General features: G+C 33.8%; 1 protein-coding gene across 1 annotated transcript; it reads right to left on the bottom strand.

Annotated features, from left to right (window-relative positions):
* Nucleotides 1-332: 332 nt before the first annotated feature.
* LOC129956758 (uncharacterized) lies at nt 333-1,403 on the bottom strand. Its single transcript, XM_056068699.1, has one exon. It carries the CDS (start codon nt 1,401-1,403, stop codon nt 333-335), a length of 1,071 nt encoding a protein of 356 aa, XP_055924674.1.
* Between the last annotated feature and the right edge of the window lie 13,153 nt (nt 1,404-14,556).

Here is a 14,556-nt window from a genome sequence, read left to right as displayed (position 1 = left end):
AATGACATCATGAGGCGGTAAGTAAATGCAGCAGACTGTGACCAAAGTTTTTACATGAACTTGTACAGCCACAGCCTGTAGAGAGGTGTGTAGGGTAAGAGAATTGCTCGGATATAAATTGGAAGTAAAGATGCAGACCCCTCCAGAACTATGAGCTCCACTGTCTGCATCTTTCCGAACACAATTGTAACCGCGTAATTTAATTGGGAAATTTGGCTTCAAGAAGGTCTCTTGAAGACCAAAACAAACAGGATGAAATCTGTTTATAATAGACTTGATGTCATGAAGTTTGGGCCGAATGCCGCGACAATTCCAAGAGAGGAAGGTACCCATTAAGAGAGTGATTTGGGAGGAGAAAGAGAGGAGGCAGTTGTTGGAGTTGCATGATCATCGCAACTCATACCAAGCTCATATTCATCCTCAGACGGATGCAGTTTAATATCGGGGTTATTAAGTGTGTCACCAAAAATGGACTGCAAGTCCTTATGGACAACACCTTGCGTCGCTAACCCCAATGCGACGGAATTTTTTGATGCAGAACTTTTTAGTTTCTTTCTTAGATCTTTTTTCGTTAGGCCACGTTTCGCCAAGTTTAATGTCAGCGAAGTCTGCGATTTGGATTTTCTTCTAATAGTTTTTTGATTATCAGTTTTAGTTTTCAGAGAATGTTCAGTATCGGAATCGGAAGTTTTTTCATTATTTGTTGTTTTCCTGGCATATTTTAAACAGTTCTCACAAGAGCAATTCTCACAGAAAGTTTTCTTAACTGCCGAAGCATAACTGACACCAGGAGTTGGGGTTTGTGCCTTAACCCTGCGTCTGGCTTCGGGATAAGATAAGTCTTCCTTGAATTTTATTGTCATAACTTGCTTTTCCAGTGCCCAGCGCGGACAAGATCGAGAATATGAGGGATGATCGCCACCACAGTTTACGCATTTTTCTTCTGCTTTACACTGCTGGCTATCATGCCCTTTTTGTGCACAGCGGGCACAAGTGAGAGACCCGCGGCAATTCATTTTAGAGTGGCCAAAGCGTTGGCACTGAAAGCATCTTAGTGGATTAGGAATATATGGCCTCACCGGTAACTTTATATAGCCTGCATATACGTACTCGGGTAATTTAGGAGTTTGAAAAGTTAACACGTGATGTTTCGTCTCAAGTAGTTGTCCATCACGTCGTATGGAAATTCGACGTACGTGTGTAACACCTTGAGATTTCATTTCGGAAACAATTAACTCTACGGGAAGATTTAGTATTTCGCCGCAGGTAATGACGCCTTTAGAGCTATTAAGTGATTGGTGAGGGGTTACAGAAACTTTTATTGTTGCCAAGGATTTAAGTTTTTGTATCTGTTGAGCTTGCTTTCGAGAAGAAACCTCCACAAGCAAGTCACCAGATCTCATCTTTCGAATCGATGGAACTTCGCCGACTGTAGCATTTATAGCCTTTTGCACAAGAAAAGGCGAGACTGTTTCGAATGTTTCTTTATTTTCGGAAACTCTTTTTAATACAAAATATGCATCAAAATGTTCGTTGTTGTTGAAGGAAATTGGTGCTTTATGACGCCCACTAAAGGGACCCTTCTTGGGAGGAGCCATGCGATATTGAGGAAGATTCGGGCCCGACGGCACCGCCCACCACGGAGCCCAACAAGGGAAGGCAGCCACCGGCTCTGGCCATTCCCAGCCTCGGCACTTACCTTGGTGCTAGCCGGAACCTATACGCTGGGAGTTACCCCCGGGGACAGTGACCACCCTTAACGCCAAGCCCAAGGAGTAACCCCTTTGCTTGATCCCTAGCAGACTAGCCACTCAGGTGACTAGGTACCAGCCGATTGATGCACAGGGGACCACAGTACACCACCCGTCTGTCAAATGGGTTGCCACGCACGGCCAACACGTGGGACTTTGGCTGTCCATGAGAAGCAAGAAGCAAACAGAGCGGCGACAGCTTCTCATGGAGAGCTCCCTCGCTTGCCGTCGAGGGATGGAAGGATCAAGTAAATAGCAGAAGGCGTAGAGGAGAGTAAGCATGAAGGGAGTAAAGATCCCTGGGAACCTCGGGATTGGGACACCCGTACTCACCTATAGTAGGTGAGCCCCTGAGGGGTTACTGAAAGTGAATTGATAATATTAAAAAGGTAATCGTTTCAATTTTAAAATAATGGAAGGACAATTTTTGTAAGATAATAATTTTAAAGGATATGATCATCAATTTCCATAAGTAAATCATTACGATTATCCATCTAGCGATTTGTTTAACCTATTTTCGCTCTCGATTATGTTTATTTCTAACATCTTAACTTCTTTTATATATTTTTCTCTAATTACAATCATGAATTCCTAATAATATTTTGCAGTACATTAATTAATTTAGCAAAGTGTTAATTTTTAAAAATGAAGCAGTAATGATGAAATGAAGCTTTTGTAAGACGCTTTGTTTATATCTGCCAGTTGCATTCAACTGTAAGTAATATGAGCGATTTTTTTAAAGACTACAATACTTTATTCTTCGTATAGGACAGTAAGAAAACTCAAATCGCCTTTCTTCTATATTAAAGAAATGTAAAATCAGTCAGGAGAAAGCAGAAATGTTTTAAGAATTCCGTTGAAATTAAAAGTTTATATTAAAAGGAAGAACTGGAAAATGAAGACAAATAATTTCCAAAAGCTGGAGAGCAGACGACGTTTATTATTCAAAAATTCTGCGATTAACCTGCGAAAAAAAAATATTTTTCAGAATTATTTTTAAAAATAATGCTGAATTATTATTATTTCAAATATTCTTATTTAAAAGAAATTCGATTTACTTTCTACTTTAATTTTTAAATCAATAATAAATCGTCAATTGTTTTAAAATGCATGTAATAGAACAACTCAACAATTAAAAAAACTAGTCAAAGCCTTTTTCATTGATTCTTTGATTACCAAATTGGCGGTAAACTCGAAAGGCACATTAGATTTCAATTATTCTTTTCTTTTTGTTAGAATTAATAACAAAATTTTAATGAAATAATAAATCTTGACGTGATGATTATGTTAAATTTGTGTATAAAATTAACTGTGAAAAGTTTATTGCAATTAGAAAAACAATTTGAACAGAATTAAAACTAAAAAACAAATTTAATGTAGTATATATCAATGAAAATGGTTATACAGTGGCTCCCAAAAGTGTTCGTACACTAAAGAAATTTGCAGAAATTGTGTTCTATACTTCTTAATAAGGCATTTTATTAATTGGTTTTTTTTAATTAGCATCTTTAAATTGTTCTTAATAAAACTGAACAAATATTTTTATAAAAATTCAAGTAGTATTGTTCTAAAAAATAAATAAATAAATAATGTCACAAAATTAGAACACAAAAGTGTTCGTACATCCAAGCATTATTTATTTAAATTCATTATAAAAATATCTTTTGCGGCTTATTTTTATTTTAGTTGAAAAATGCACTAAAATCTTTTGATTTCAATATTTAATATCAGTAATTAATATTTATTCTATTTACTTTATTCTTAGATATGACACCCATTCGTAAAGAAACGAGTTTAGACGTACGAAAATTAATTATATTTCATTTTAAAGCTGGAAAATCAATTAGAGGCATTGCAACTATAACTAATCTACCTCATTCAACGGTGCAAAGCATAATAAAACGTTACAGAGAGGGAAAAAGGATTGCAAACAAGCCTCGTAATGGTCGCCCTCAAATTCTGTCAGCTAGAAGTCAAAGAAATATTGTGAGTAAATTTCTAAAAAATCCACGTCTGAGTGCAATAAAGTTTACTTCACAATATAATGAATCATATGGAACTTCTATTTCCTGTGAAACTATTTGTAGAATTCTTCGGAATGCTGGTATACATGGCTGCTCTGAACGAAGAAAATTCTTTGTAAGTCAGAAGAACAGAATTGCTAGGCTTAAATTTGCCAAATCTATGATAAACCAGCCAGAGAGCTATTGGAATCGTGTCTTATTTGCAGATGAAAGTAAGTTTAAATCTTTGGGTCGGATGGGAGAATCATTTAATAATTTAAAAGTGTCAGCACAAAAATTGGACATTTTAAACAGCTTTGTGTATTACCAAGACAACGATCCTAAGCACACGGCCATGAATGTTCGTCTTTTTTGCTTCTATCATTGCTCTCAAACCCTTAAAACACCAGCCCAATCACCGGATTTAAACCCTATAGAACATATTTGGAAAGAATTAGAGGTGCGAATAAGAAGTCACGACATTAAATCGAAAATTCTACTGAACGCAGTAATGATCGAAGAATGGAACAAGATCGGTGCAGAAGTAACCGACCGTTTAGTTAAATCTATGCCCAAACGTTTAAAAGCTGTTATAAAGAATAAAAGATATCCTACTAAATACTAAAAATTTATAAAAAAATTAGAAAATTTCATATTTAGTGATGTTTTTTTAAAGTGTATGATCACTTTTGTGTCCTATTTTTGTGCAATTTTATTTATTGTCATTTTTAAAAAAATAATTTGCATCGTAATTAAAATTTATTCTTCACTGCTTTATTAAGAACTGTAAAAATATGCTATGAAAAATTTTTCATGTAAAAATAAGAATATATAATGGTAAATAATGAAGTTTTTAATTGATTCTTGTTGGTGTACGAACACTTTGGGGAGCCACTGTATATTTAATATGGTTAAAAATAGTTTTTGTGTGATAATATTTTTGGAAGACAAAGCCGAAAAAGCGAAAATGATATTTATTTATTTTTTGAGTTTTTATTTTTGACATTAGTTTTTCACGTATTTCGAAAAACACATGTGCTGCATTTCTGTGAGAATGAACAAAAATCGTAGGCATATAAATTCTCTCTGTTCAAAGTTCTATATTCTTCTCAATTACATTATTATTAATTACTCCGTAATAGACCCAGATAAAGCTGAATTAATGATAATAATTTTTTAATCTAAATATTGTTACAAACCTGTAATGTTACTTCCCAGCACGACTAGTTTCATCGTAAAAAAAAAAAAAAAAAAAAAAAAAAAAAAAACGTTTTAAGGTGAGCCCTGTTGGGTGCTGATCGGGTGCCGCGTCTGTGATCTCAAAGCTTGGCGACAAGCGGGACGACTATTTGGCAACAAAATAGAGATTACTGAAAACTTCGAGAATTTTATCGATCCATCCAATAGGAACTGAGATACGCCTGATTGGTCCGAGAACCTTCTCCCTCCGCTTCCCGGTAACTATAAATGGCCGGAAGTCTGAAGCTGCAATGAATCGGAATCAACCAGAATCGTAACCAGTATCGTATTCGGAATCGTAGTTGGAGTCGTAGTCAAGTAGCGAAGCAACGGCGGAGTGCCAGCGTTGTGTGGAGCCTAAGCTATTGTTGAACTGAACTGTGTGTCAAGTCCTGTTGTCTATTGTGAAAGCAGCATCAAGTTGTATGTGGAGTAGCCAGTCGTGTGGTAGTGAGTCGGCAGTTGGATACAGCTAAAACGAAGAGGCAATGGAGAATTTCAGCCGTTTCGAAAGACCGTAGAGCGAAGCTCCGAGGATTCTCTCTCCTGCTGAATTCTATCTGGACGCTTTGTGTGCTGAGGTCGATTATTACTTGTGGGCTACTATGTTGTAGTGTGCTGTCCTGTGTTTGTCTCGGCTGTGTATATTTAGTCTCTGTGTATTCGTCGTCTTTGTATGAATGTCTTCGTGGTAAATAAACATCATCGTTGTTTTCTACTAAAGGACTGTTTATTTCTGAATCGACCATCAAACCTTAAAAGAATCTCAATGGAAGTAGTAAATCCGTAACAATATATAATCGTTAGAATTATTTTATAAATAATAAAAAGGATTGCCAAAAGTACTTAAAAGATAAATATTGATAATAAAAGCAGAATAAATTAAATTCAAAAATCTTTAATAAATGCAGACGATTTTCAAATAAATTAATTATTAAATTTTGAAAAATTCAATACAAATGAAACCGAACTCTCACGTATTAATTGAATGCCAATGACTAATCGCCAAAGATCGTATGCTAATTGACTATTTCATGACTAAAATTTAATCACGTTCGCTAATCACATGCATTAATTCGTATTTCCCTGGAACTTATATTATGAAAAGATAAAATTTGATTTTTAAGATTGTTTGAAAATATTTATGTGGGCTAATCTGTTCCGGATTTATTATGAAAAAATGACAAAATTTTGGATAATTACTAATGAATCGAATATTTAATTAACCGTTGCACTTTGGAAAATTGATCGTATTCTTTCTCGGTTGAATCATAGTTTAGTGCTCTCCCGAATTTGTCGCCAATATGTAACCCAAACAAGCAATCTTCTGCAACCTTAATACAAATTTGTTTACTATTTGTTTTACATTTGTTGAGTTGTGCCTGAGCTACAACTATAACTTTATGAGAAGTGTTAAACTTAAAATAATCGACAAATAAATATCGGTTAAATATACCGATGTTTAATTACGTGATATTAATAAATATCAATCGACTTGGCACTGTTTGGGATTCTTGGCGAGATAAGCGGCATATTAAACTAGGATTTTACCTCTTGAAAAGTGAAACATATATACATACATACTTTATTATGTATGATTTATATGCATTAGGATAATTCTTTATTAATTAATTTGAAATTTCAAAACTTACAATTCCAGTCGCATGTCAACAACTCTGCAATAAACCAGTGGGAGTCTCATTTAAACTTTCTCACATGCTATTTAATAAACATTTCATGCCAGAGAACACTTTACAAGCCACTGGCATACAATAGTTAGGTTTGGCATGAATTTAGCATCTTTACTGAATCCATCGTGTCATCCTTGGCGAGTTATTTGGCGATTAATCCCTGGCATGTGTTTATAATATCCAAAAACGAATTGGTGTTTTAGACACGTTTTTCTCAATCGATTGTGAAACAAAATTTGACACAAAACTGCACTTGTAGTCAAAAAATCGCATACGGAATTTCATATATGTTTAAATCATTGCGTTTTTGAACTATCGCATTTACATGTTTCTGAAAGTACAGACGAACAGACAGGCAACCCGTTAATAGATTTGGCTCAAAATTTGACAGGCGTCTAGAATGTAGATGTTAAATCTATGTACCGAATTTTATCTATCTAGGTCTCTTAATTTTGTACTTATCGTGTTAACTTCTATTCGAACAGCCAGAAGGAAGGACTTCCTCTAAACAGATTTTACTGAAAATTTGATACAAATCAAAATATTTGCTTTCAAGTCCGTATACTAAATTTCAACCGTCTAACTCAAGGCGTTTTTGATTTATCTCTGTAAAAGACAGACGGATATTTTTTAGATTTTTTATTTATTTATTTATTTTTTTAATTTAGGGAGGTCTAAAACGTGGAGATTCGTCAAAATCTCGAGTTCGAATTTTTTGATGACTACTACAATTTCTCCATTTTACGTATAGGTGAAAGTAAAAATATTAGCCAAAGTTTGCAAAGAAAATTACTCTATTTGATGTTTGGGTTACCTAAATGGCGATAAGGTCAAAGGTATATTAAAATGGTTTTCAACCTAAATCTATATCTTCTGCTTAGTAAATTTGCATCAACAAAATCCAGAATCTTATTGATTTGTCATGGCATATTTATGCAGAATGAGTGTATAGGAAACTTGATTTTGGTATTGTACATTTACCACAGACAGCGATAAATCATCAAAGGTCGCACTTTGGTAGACTCTTCCATTACTAATATTCGCAAATTATAAGCCGTGAATGCTAAAGTATAATTAATTTTTAATCGTTCTAAAAAATTATTTTAAATACAAAAAGAAAAAAAAAATCTGCAGTTGAAATTTTAAATTCAATGCTTTCATTCTGCCAAGTTATCCGAAAATAAACTCAATAGCTAAGTAGATGTTTGCTAATGTAATGTGTTAGCAATAAAATGACTTGGTATTCATTGACGAAGCGAAAGTACTAGATTCCAAACCTTTTTCCAAATCTTAAAAACCTCAAAAGCCCCGACAGAAAACTACTGACCTTATATTTAGAATCCAATGCCAGAATGAGCTCCTGAGTAAACACCCGCGAAGTGACATCAACCTTTCCGTCAAAACCAATCAAGTTTTCTAGCTTTCGCATCTCTGCCTTCAATTCTTCCACCATTTTTAATCCGAATGTATTTACAGTGACTGGTCAAAAATTCAAATTTTACTGTTTAATATTTTAACGAAAATCACTTTAATGTTTAAACAAAATTCGAGTAAGTTAGCTTAAATAATGAGCTTAATGATGTTTGCTGAAATAAACAGTAAAATCACACCAGTGCGGCTTGTTTGCTATCGGCGAATAAAATAACCTCCACCGCTTTTTTTAATTAAAAAAAATAAATATTAAACACGTGCAATATTCTGTCTAAACACAAAAAAAAAACAGCATTTTTCTTTACAAATATACATTGGGTAAAAAAAGTATTGGCAATTGTTTATATTTAAATACATTACTTAACTCAAAATATGTCTGATAATTTAAGCATAATGAAGTATAAAGACAAAAAACTCAAAATAAAATGAAACTTTCATTTTAATAAGGTTTTTAAAAATGAAATTGAGCAAAAACGGCAATAAGCTTGTTAAAAAAGTATTGGCGAAATGAAATAGCGAAGTGTAGATAAATACAGGCCATATTCAATACTTGGTATGCTTACCTTTCGCCTTTCTGATTGCTTGTAATCTATTCTTCATTGACAAAAACCAACGTTTTCGTGGTATCACTGTGTATATTTTGCCATTCTTGGAGGATTTCTCATTAGATGATATTTTGTGTTTCCTGACAGCTAAATCCAATTGGCGCCATAAATTTTCGATTGGGTTAAGGTCCGGAGACTGAGGTGGGGTTTTTAACTGGCGAGGTGCATTGTAGAGTAGCCATTCCTGTGTTTTACATACGCTGTATGCTTGGGATCGTTGTCTTGCTGAAACGCAAACGACGTTTCCAACCCAAGTTTTTGAGCAATCGCCTTTAAATTACAGCGCAATATTTCGATGTACGTAAGTGCTGTCATTTTACCTTCAATAAAATGCAAATTACCGACTCTATTCGCTGCCTTACAGCCCCACATCAAGACGTTCTCCCCTCCGTGTTTCACAGTAGCTGTTACATTTCGTGTTTCAAATTCAGAATTCGGCTTTCTCCATACATATCGTCCTCCATCACTTCCAAAAATATTGAATTTCGATTCATCCGAAAATATGACTTTATTCCAAAATTCGTCTGGCCAATATTAGTTTTATCTAAATCAAGTCTAAGTTTCCTGTTTTTTTTTTTTTTTTTTTTTTTAAAGAAATGAAAGCTGCTCTTCCATAATAGTCATTTTCATGTAAAACATTTCGAATTGTCTATACTCTGTTTCACCCTAACTTGGCAGTAGTGTATATTCTAGGCATGCCGAATCGCAGTCGCTGTCAGGGGAACTGGGTTACTTTAAAGTACAAAGTTACTAGAAATGCAGATCGCTGGCGAAACTTTATCTCGCAAATTTTTCGCCAAATAGTAAATATTTATTTACTTTATTATATTATCACTTTATCGGAGAGTTAATTGTTTCCTTATTTTCATTATTTTTTCAATATTATCGATACATTATTTTAATAAAACATTAATGTTATTTCATTTCGTTTCATCGTTTCTCAAAAGGAAACCCTACGTCTTTCAATATTCGGTAAAGCTTAGTTCGGCTAATGTTTTTCGAAAAGATATCTATATAATCTTTCACATCTTTTAAGACTTTATCTAATGTTGGGATCTCATTTCTACGAAAATATGCATGGATTTTTCGTCAAATACAGGATAATGTAAAATCATCATATTTTACAAAAGCTGAATGTTTACCTACTGAGCCTGATCATTTTTTTCCAGGGGTACTTAAAGGATGCTTTTATTTCTTTTTTCAAAAAGAAAACTGTTCATTGCGAAACATCTGTCAGGTGCGAAACTTTATCGACGATTTGATTGATAGAATCTTGAGGGTTTTCTCGGAGTCGAGAATAAACGTTTAATATGTTTCTGCATGCTGCACTTTTTGTTGGTTTCACTCGTCTTGGAGGTGTGCACAGCGTAGTCGGTGATAACACTTTCTCTTTTTCAGACATTTTAGAAGTGAATAAAAATAACGAATCGAATAAATATTCAACAATCAAAACTAATAACTACTAATGCGATTAATAGTATCAAAAATATCAGCTGGTAAAAAAGCGAGAATAAAAAAGTACGAAAGATTATAACGGTTGCGAACTGAATGAAGCTGGGTTGGCGAAGACGTAAAAGAAAAGCGCCAAATATTTGACCTTGAAGACCGGTTCTAACCAAAGTGGAATTCATTATGTCAATCTTTTAGCTTTATTCGTTCGCTTTATTTACAAAATGCTTAACAGATAAGCACTTCTAACTTGAGAATAATTTTAAATACATACTGATAAAAAAAGGTTTTTGTAATTATTATTTGATAAATTTCTGCGCATTTTAACTATTTTAAAGTCGGAATTGATGGGGAACTCTTTCCCAATGCAGAGCGTCACATTTTCTACCTTTTACAATACTGCCAAGTTAGGGTGAAACAGAGTATAGATACTAAATATTTTTTGTGAAATATTTGCCACTTGTTGGGTCAACTGAGGCGCACTTGTTTTTGTGTTCTTTTTTACTTCTCTGATAATGTCACGCTTCTCCCTTGTGGAAAATATTCGAAGCCGCCCAGTTTTGATCTCTGTTGATCCCGTTTCTTGAAACTTTTGGACGACACTTCTGACAGTGAATAAACTAATTTGCAGTGGATTTCTAATTTCGCGATATGTTAAACCATCATTTCTTAGATGGAAAATGTTGTTTTTTATACTCACATCCAACTCTTTCAATTTTGTAGACATTTTAATCAGCGTTGAATAAAAATGACCAGATCAGCGTGATTTTAATAAAATATTCTTTCCTAAAATCACGTGCTTTCAATACGACGATTCTTGGCACTTTGCCAATACTTTTTTTTTACTTTCGTTTTGCCTATTTTTATTCTTAGCAGTTAAACTGATAGTACAAATGAATACATTTTAAAGTAAATTCCTAACAAAATACATTCTAATATTTATTTTATACTTTAATTTACGATTAGGAATACATTATTTTAAATATTCCCATTAAGATGCAATTGCCAATGCTTTTTTTCCCACTGTAAAACTTTCACAAAAAGAATTCTTTAGTGAAAAACAATTTTACCAGAATACATTTACTTTTTTTTAAATAATTGTTTGCGTTCTGATAGAAAAAAAAATGCTCCCTTGAGCTGTAATAAAAGGAAAATGATTCGCATATTCGACAAAAAGAATTACATATTTTTGCAATCTGAAATACTAGGAGGTCTTCAGAACTTATTGAATTCGATGATAATTTTCACAATGGAAATTTATCTTACTGATGTGTGGAATCTCATAGGAATTTCAATTAATTAATTTCATGTGTCACTCTTTCTCTGCAACACAACATTATTTTCGTCAAAATCACAGCACTTTTTAAACACAATGAATATTGTACATCATACGAAATAAGACTTTTTTTTATAAAAAAATCTGATTTAATTGAATTTAAATTTTTGTTCAGTAATAGGACGATTTTTAAAATACCAATGTCCATTAATTGTGGAACAAACCATTATTATTATTATTGAAATGTATAAGTTGGCATTTTTAAATGAATGAACAAAAAATACTAATTTTCCTACTAGGAAATAAATTATAAGCAGCTGAAATAAGCTGTCATAAAAGCAGGTGCAGAAAATCCATTTCGCTGATTGGTTCTTGAAAATGATAAAAAGAAAATGACGTATGAAAATGACGTAACAAAAGTGAAAGGTGAATCCAGAAATATGAAAATGAAATTTTATGCAAGCATCATATAGATGACACGTGTTTTATTTTTTCGTTTACGAAATATTTGAAAATATTGTTTAAAAACTCGAGCTTGAGATTTTGATGATTCAACTCATGTTAAACCTCTTCACATTTTTGGAATTCATCTGTCTATGAATATAATTTAAAAATGCTTTGAACTAGACGGGTGAAACTTGGGATATGGTCTTTATACCAAATTTGTAGATTTCCTTGTACTTTTGTACGAAATCTAATCAGGGAAAGTCTGCCTGCCCAAACGCACGTGAACACGATTATTACAAAAGGTAAAGAATTAGACGAATGAAATTTAGTGCACAGGTTTAATATCTAACATGCAAATTCGCGTCAAATTTTGAACCAAATCTGTCCATTATGACCGTCGATTGGTCTGTTTGTCGCATGCATTTAGATGAAAACGCGATAACATAAAAACGAAACTATCTAGATGAATGAAATTTCGTGCGCACTTTTAGAATCTGAAGTTTATATCCTAATCAAATTTTAAATTAAACTCATCAAAGGACATTTTATATTTCAGTGCCATGTGCGTTAGCGTTTTATAAATATAAATATGTTTTTTATTTCAGATTCAGAAAGATGCGAAACATGGAGATTTATTAAAATTTCGAGTTTGAATCTTTTGACGATTACAATAGTTTATCTTCATATACTTCGTAGGGCAGCTGTGACCTGGTGGTAAGGTCTCGGCTATTGAGCCGTAGGGTTTCAAATTCAAGACCCGATTCCCCTGAAGAACCGTTGTGAAGAAGACCGTCCACGTTTAAAAACGAACTGAAGTGAACGGACTGTTCACGAGCCTGCGTGCTCTTGTTCCATCAATGTAAAATATGTTTCGTAACTGATTGCATATAGCCGTGTTTTGTGTGTGAATTGATAAAATATGTTGCGTCTAAATCAAATAAATGTTTTAAAATGCAAGTGACTCTATTTGCTGACGTATTCTATCGTCATTTGAGTAATTCACCAAATTAAAGGAGAAATCGGGTAGATTTAAAGGTCCTGATATATCGAAACACTTCTGAAACGAAAGCAGTTGTAACAACCGTCGTATAAGGGTGTCTATTGCACGTTAAATCCGTCAGGACCACACGTTCTCCCGCTGGTGTGGTATGGTAAGGAGAGGGGTGCTAGCTCATGTGTCGTCCTCGTCATCTGACAGTGGTTCAAAATTACGAAGTCCTTCCCAAAATAACCCTAGTATTGCTTTACAACGGGACGTTAATATAACTAAAGTAAACTAAACTAAATTATATACTTCGTATACGAGAAATTGAGAAAGAGAAGATATTGATAGAATCTTAAACTTGTCTGCTAGGAGGTGAAACTCTGTCCCTGGATGAATGATGATTTGTGAGCATTACAGAAACGATGGTGTTATAATCTAGGTAGGCATATTTTTGAAAAGGCTTATGCAGGTTTGCGTTTTGGAAAGGGAACTATGAATACACGTATTTTTTGCCAAGATATAGCGCCTTGTACAGTGTGGCTGGAATTACTGTAGCTGGTGTTGAAAACTCTTTCGATTTGGTTTGGTTATATTAACGTCCCGTTTGAAGCAACACTAGGGCTATTTTGGGACGGACATCGTAATTTTGAACCGCGAAAACTCTTTCGGATTCATTGACAATAATGTTCACTTTCATTATGTAGAGCGTACTGATGTTCTTCCTGAAGCTGAAGAGTTACATTGAATGGAATGGTTGTATATATAATCCCAAGGAACATGTAAGAGAGGAACAAGAACATAGCAGACCCATGACAGGGTGCAATCCACTAACGCTTTACAAAAAGCCAGGGTGGAAGAATTTACCTCAAATTCTCTTGATTTAGGTCAGTTCAGTTATATCAACGTCCCGTTTTAAAGCAACACTAGGGCTATTTTAGAATGGACCTCGTAATTTTGAACCGTGGTCAGATGATGAGGACGACACCTGAGCTGGCACCCCCCTCTTCAACACCAGCGGAAGGGCGTTTAGCCCCGACGAATTTAACGCGCATTAGACCCATTTACATGACGGTTTTTCGACGGAATCGGGTCTCGAGACCGAAATCTTCCGGTTCCTAAGCCGAGATCTTACCACCGGGCCCTCTAAAATTCTTTTGGATGATCTAGCAATAATAAGTGTATTGGGAAATACAACATACATTTTTGATCACTCACCTTTGATCTATTGGTTCTAAAATATGATACAGATATATTATTTTGATATCAGAACAACATAAAAAATTTCATTAATCTAGATAATTATGGTTTTACGTTAAACTTAGAAGCAATTCACATACAAACAGCGAGAAAGTCGTTCCTCGCTTAAAGAATTTGGTCAAATTTTTTATACAGACTTATAATTCTTGTATTAAAATCACTTATTTTTATTTGCCAAGATCATCATGCTGCTGAATCATCAAATTCATATGGAAAAAGAGGGACAAATTTCTCTATAGCAGATTTCAACTGCAATTTATCAATTTGATATTGAATTAACATATAAAAAATCATCTCAGATTAGTTTCCGCTTTTGAGCTATTATATTTGAGCTATTATATATATATATTTTAAAAGTAACTTTTTTATGGGTAACGGGAGTTGTGGGAATTTCTTTAATATTTTTTGGGGAATCACTATAT

The sequence above is a fragment of the Argiope bruennichi genome, chromosome 11 (genome assembly GCF_947563725.1).
Source record: "Argiope bruennichi chromosome 11, qqArgBrue1.1, whole genome shotgun sequence".
In the NCBI taxonomy this organism is placed as follows: Eukaryota; Metazoa; Arthropoda; class Arachnida; order Araneae; family Araneidae; genus Argiope; species Argiope bruennichi.
This window is presented reverse-complemented; position numbering and strand designations above follow the sequence as displayed.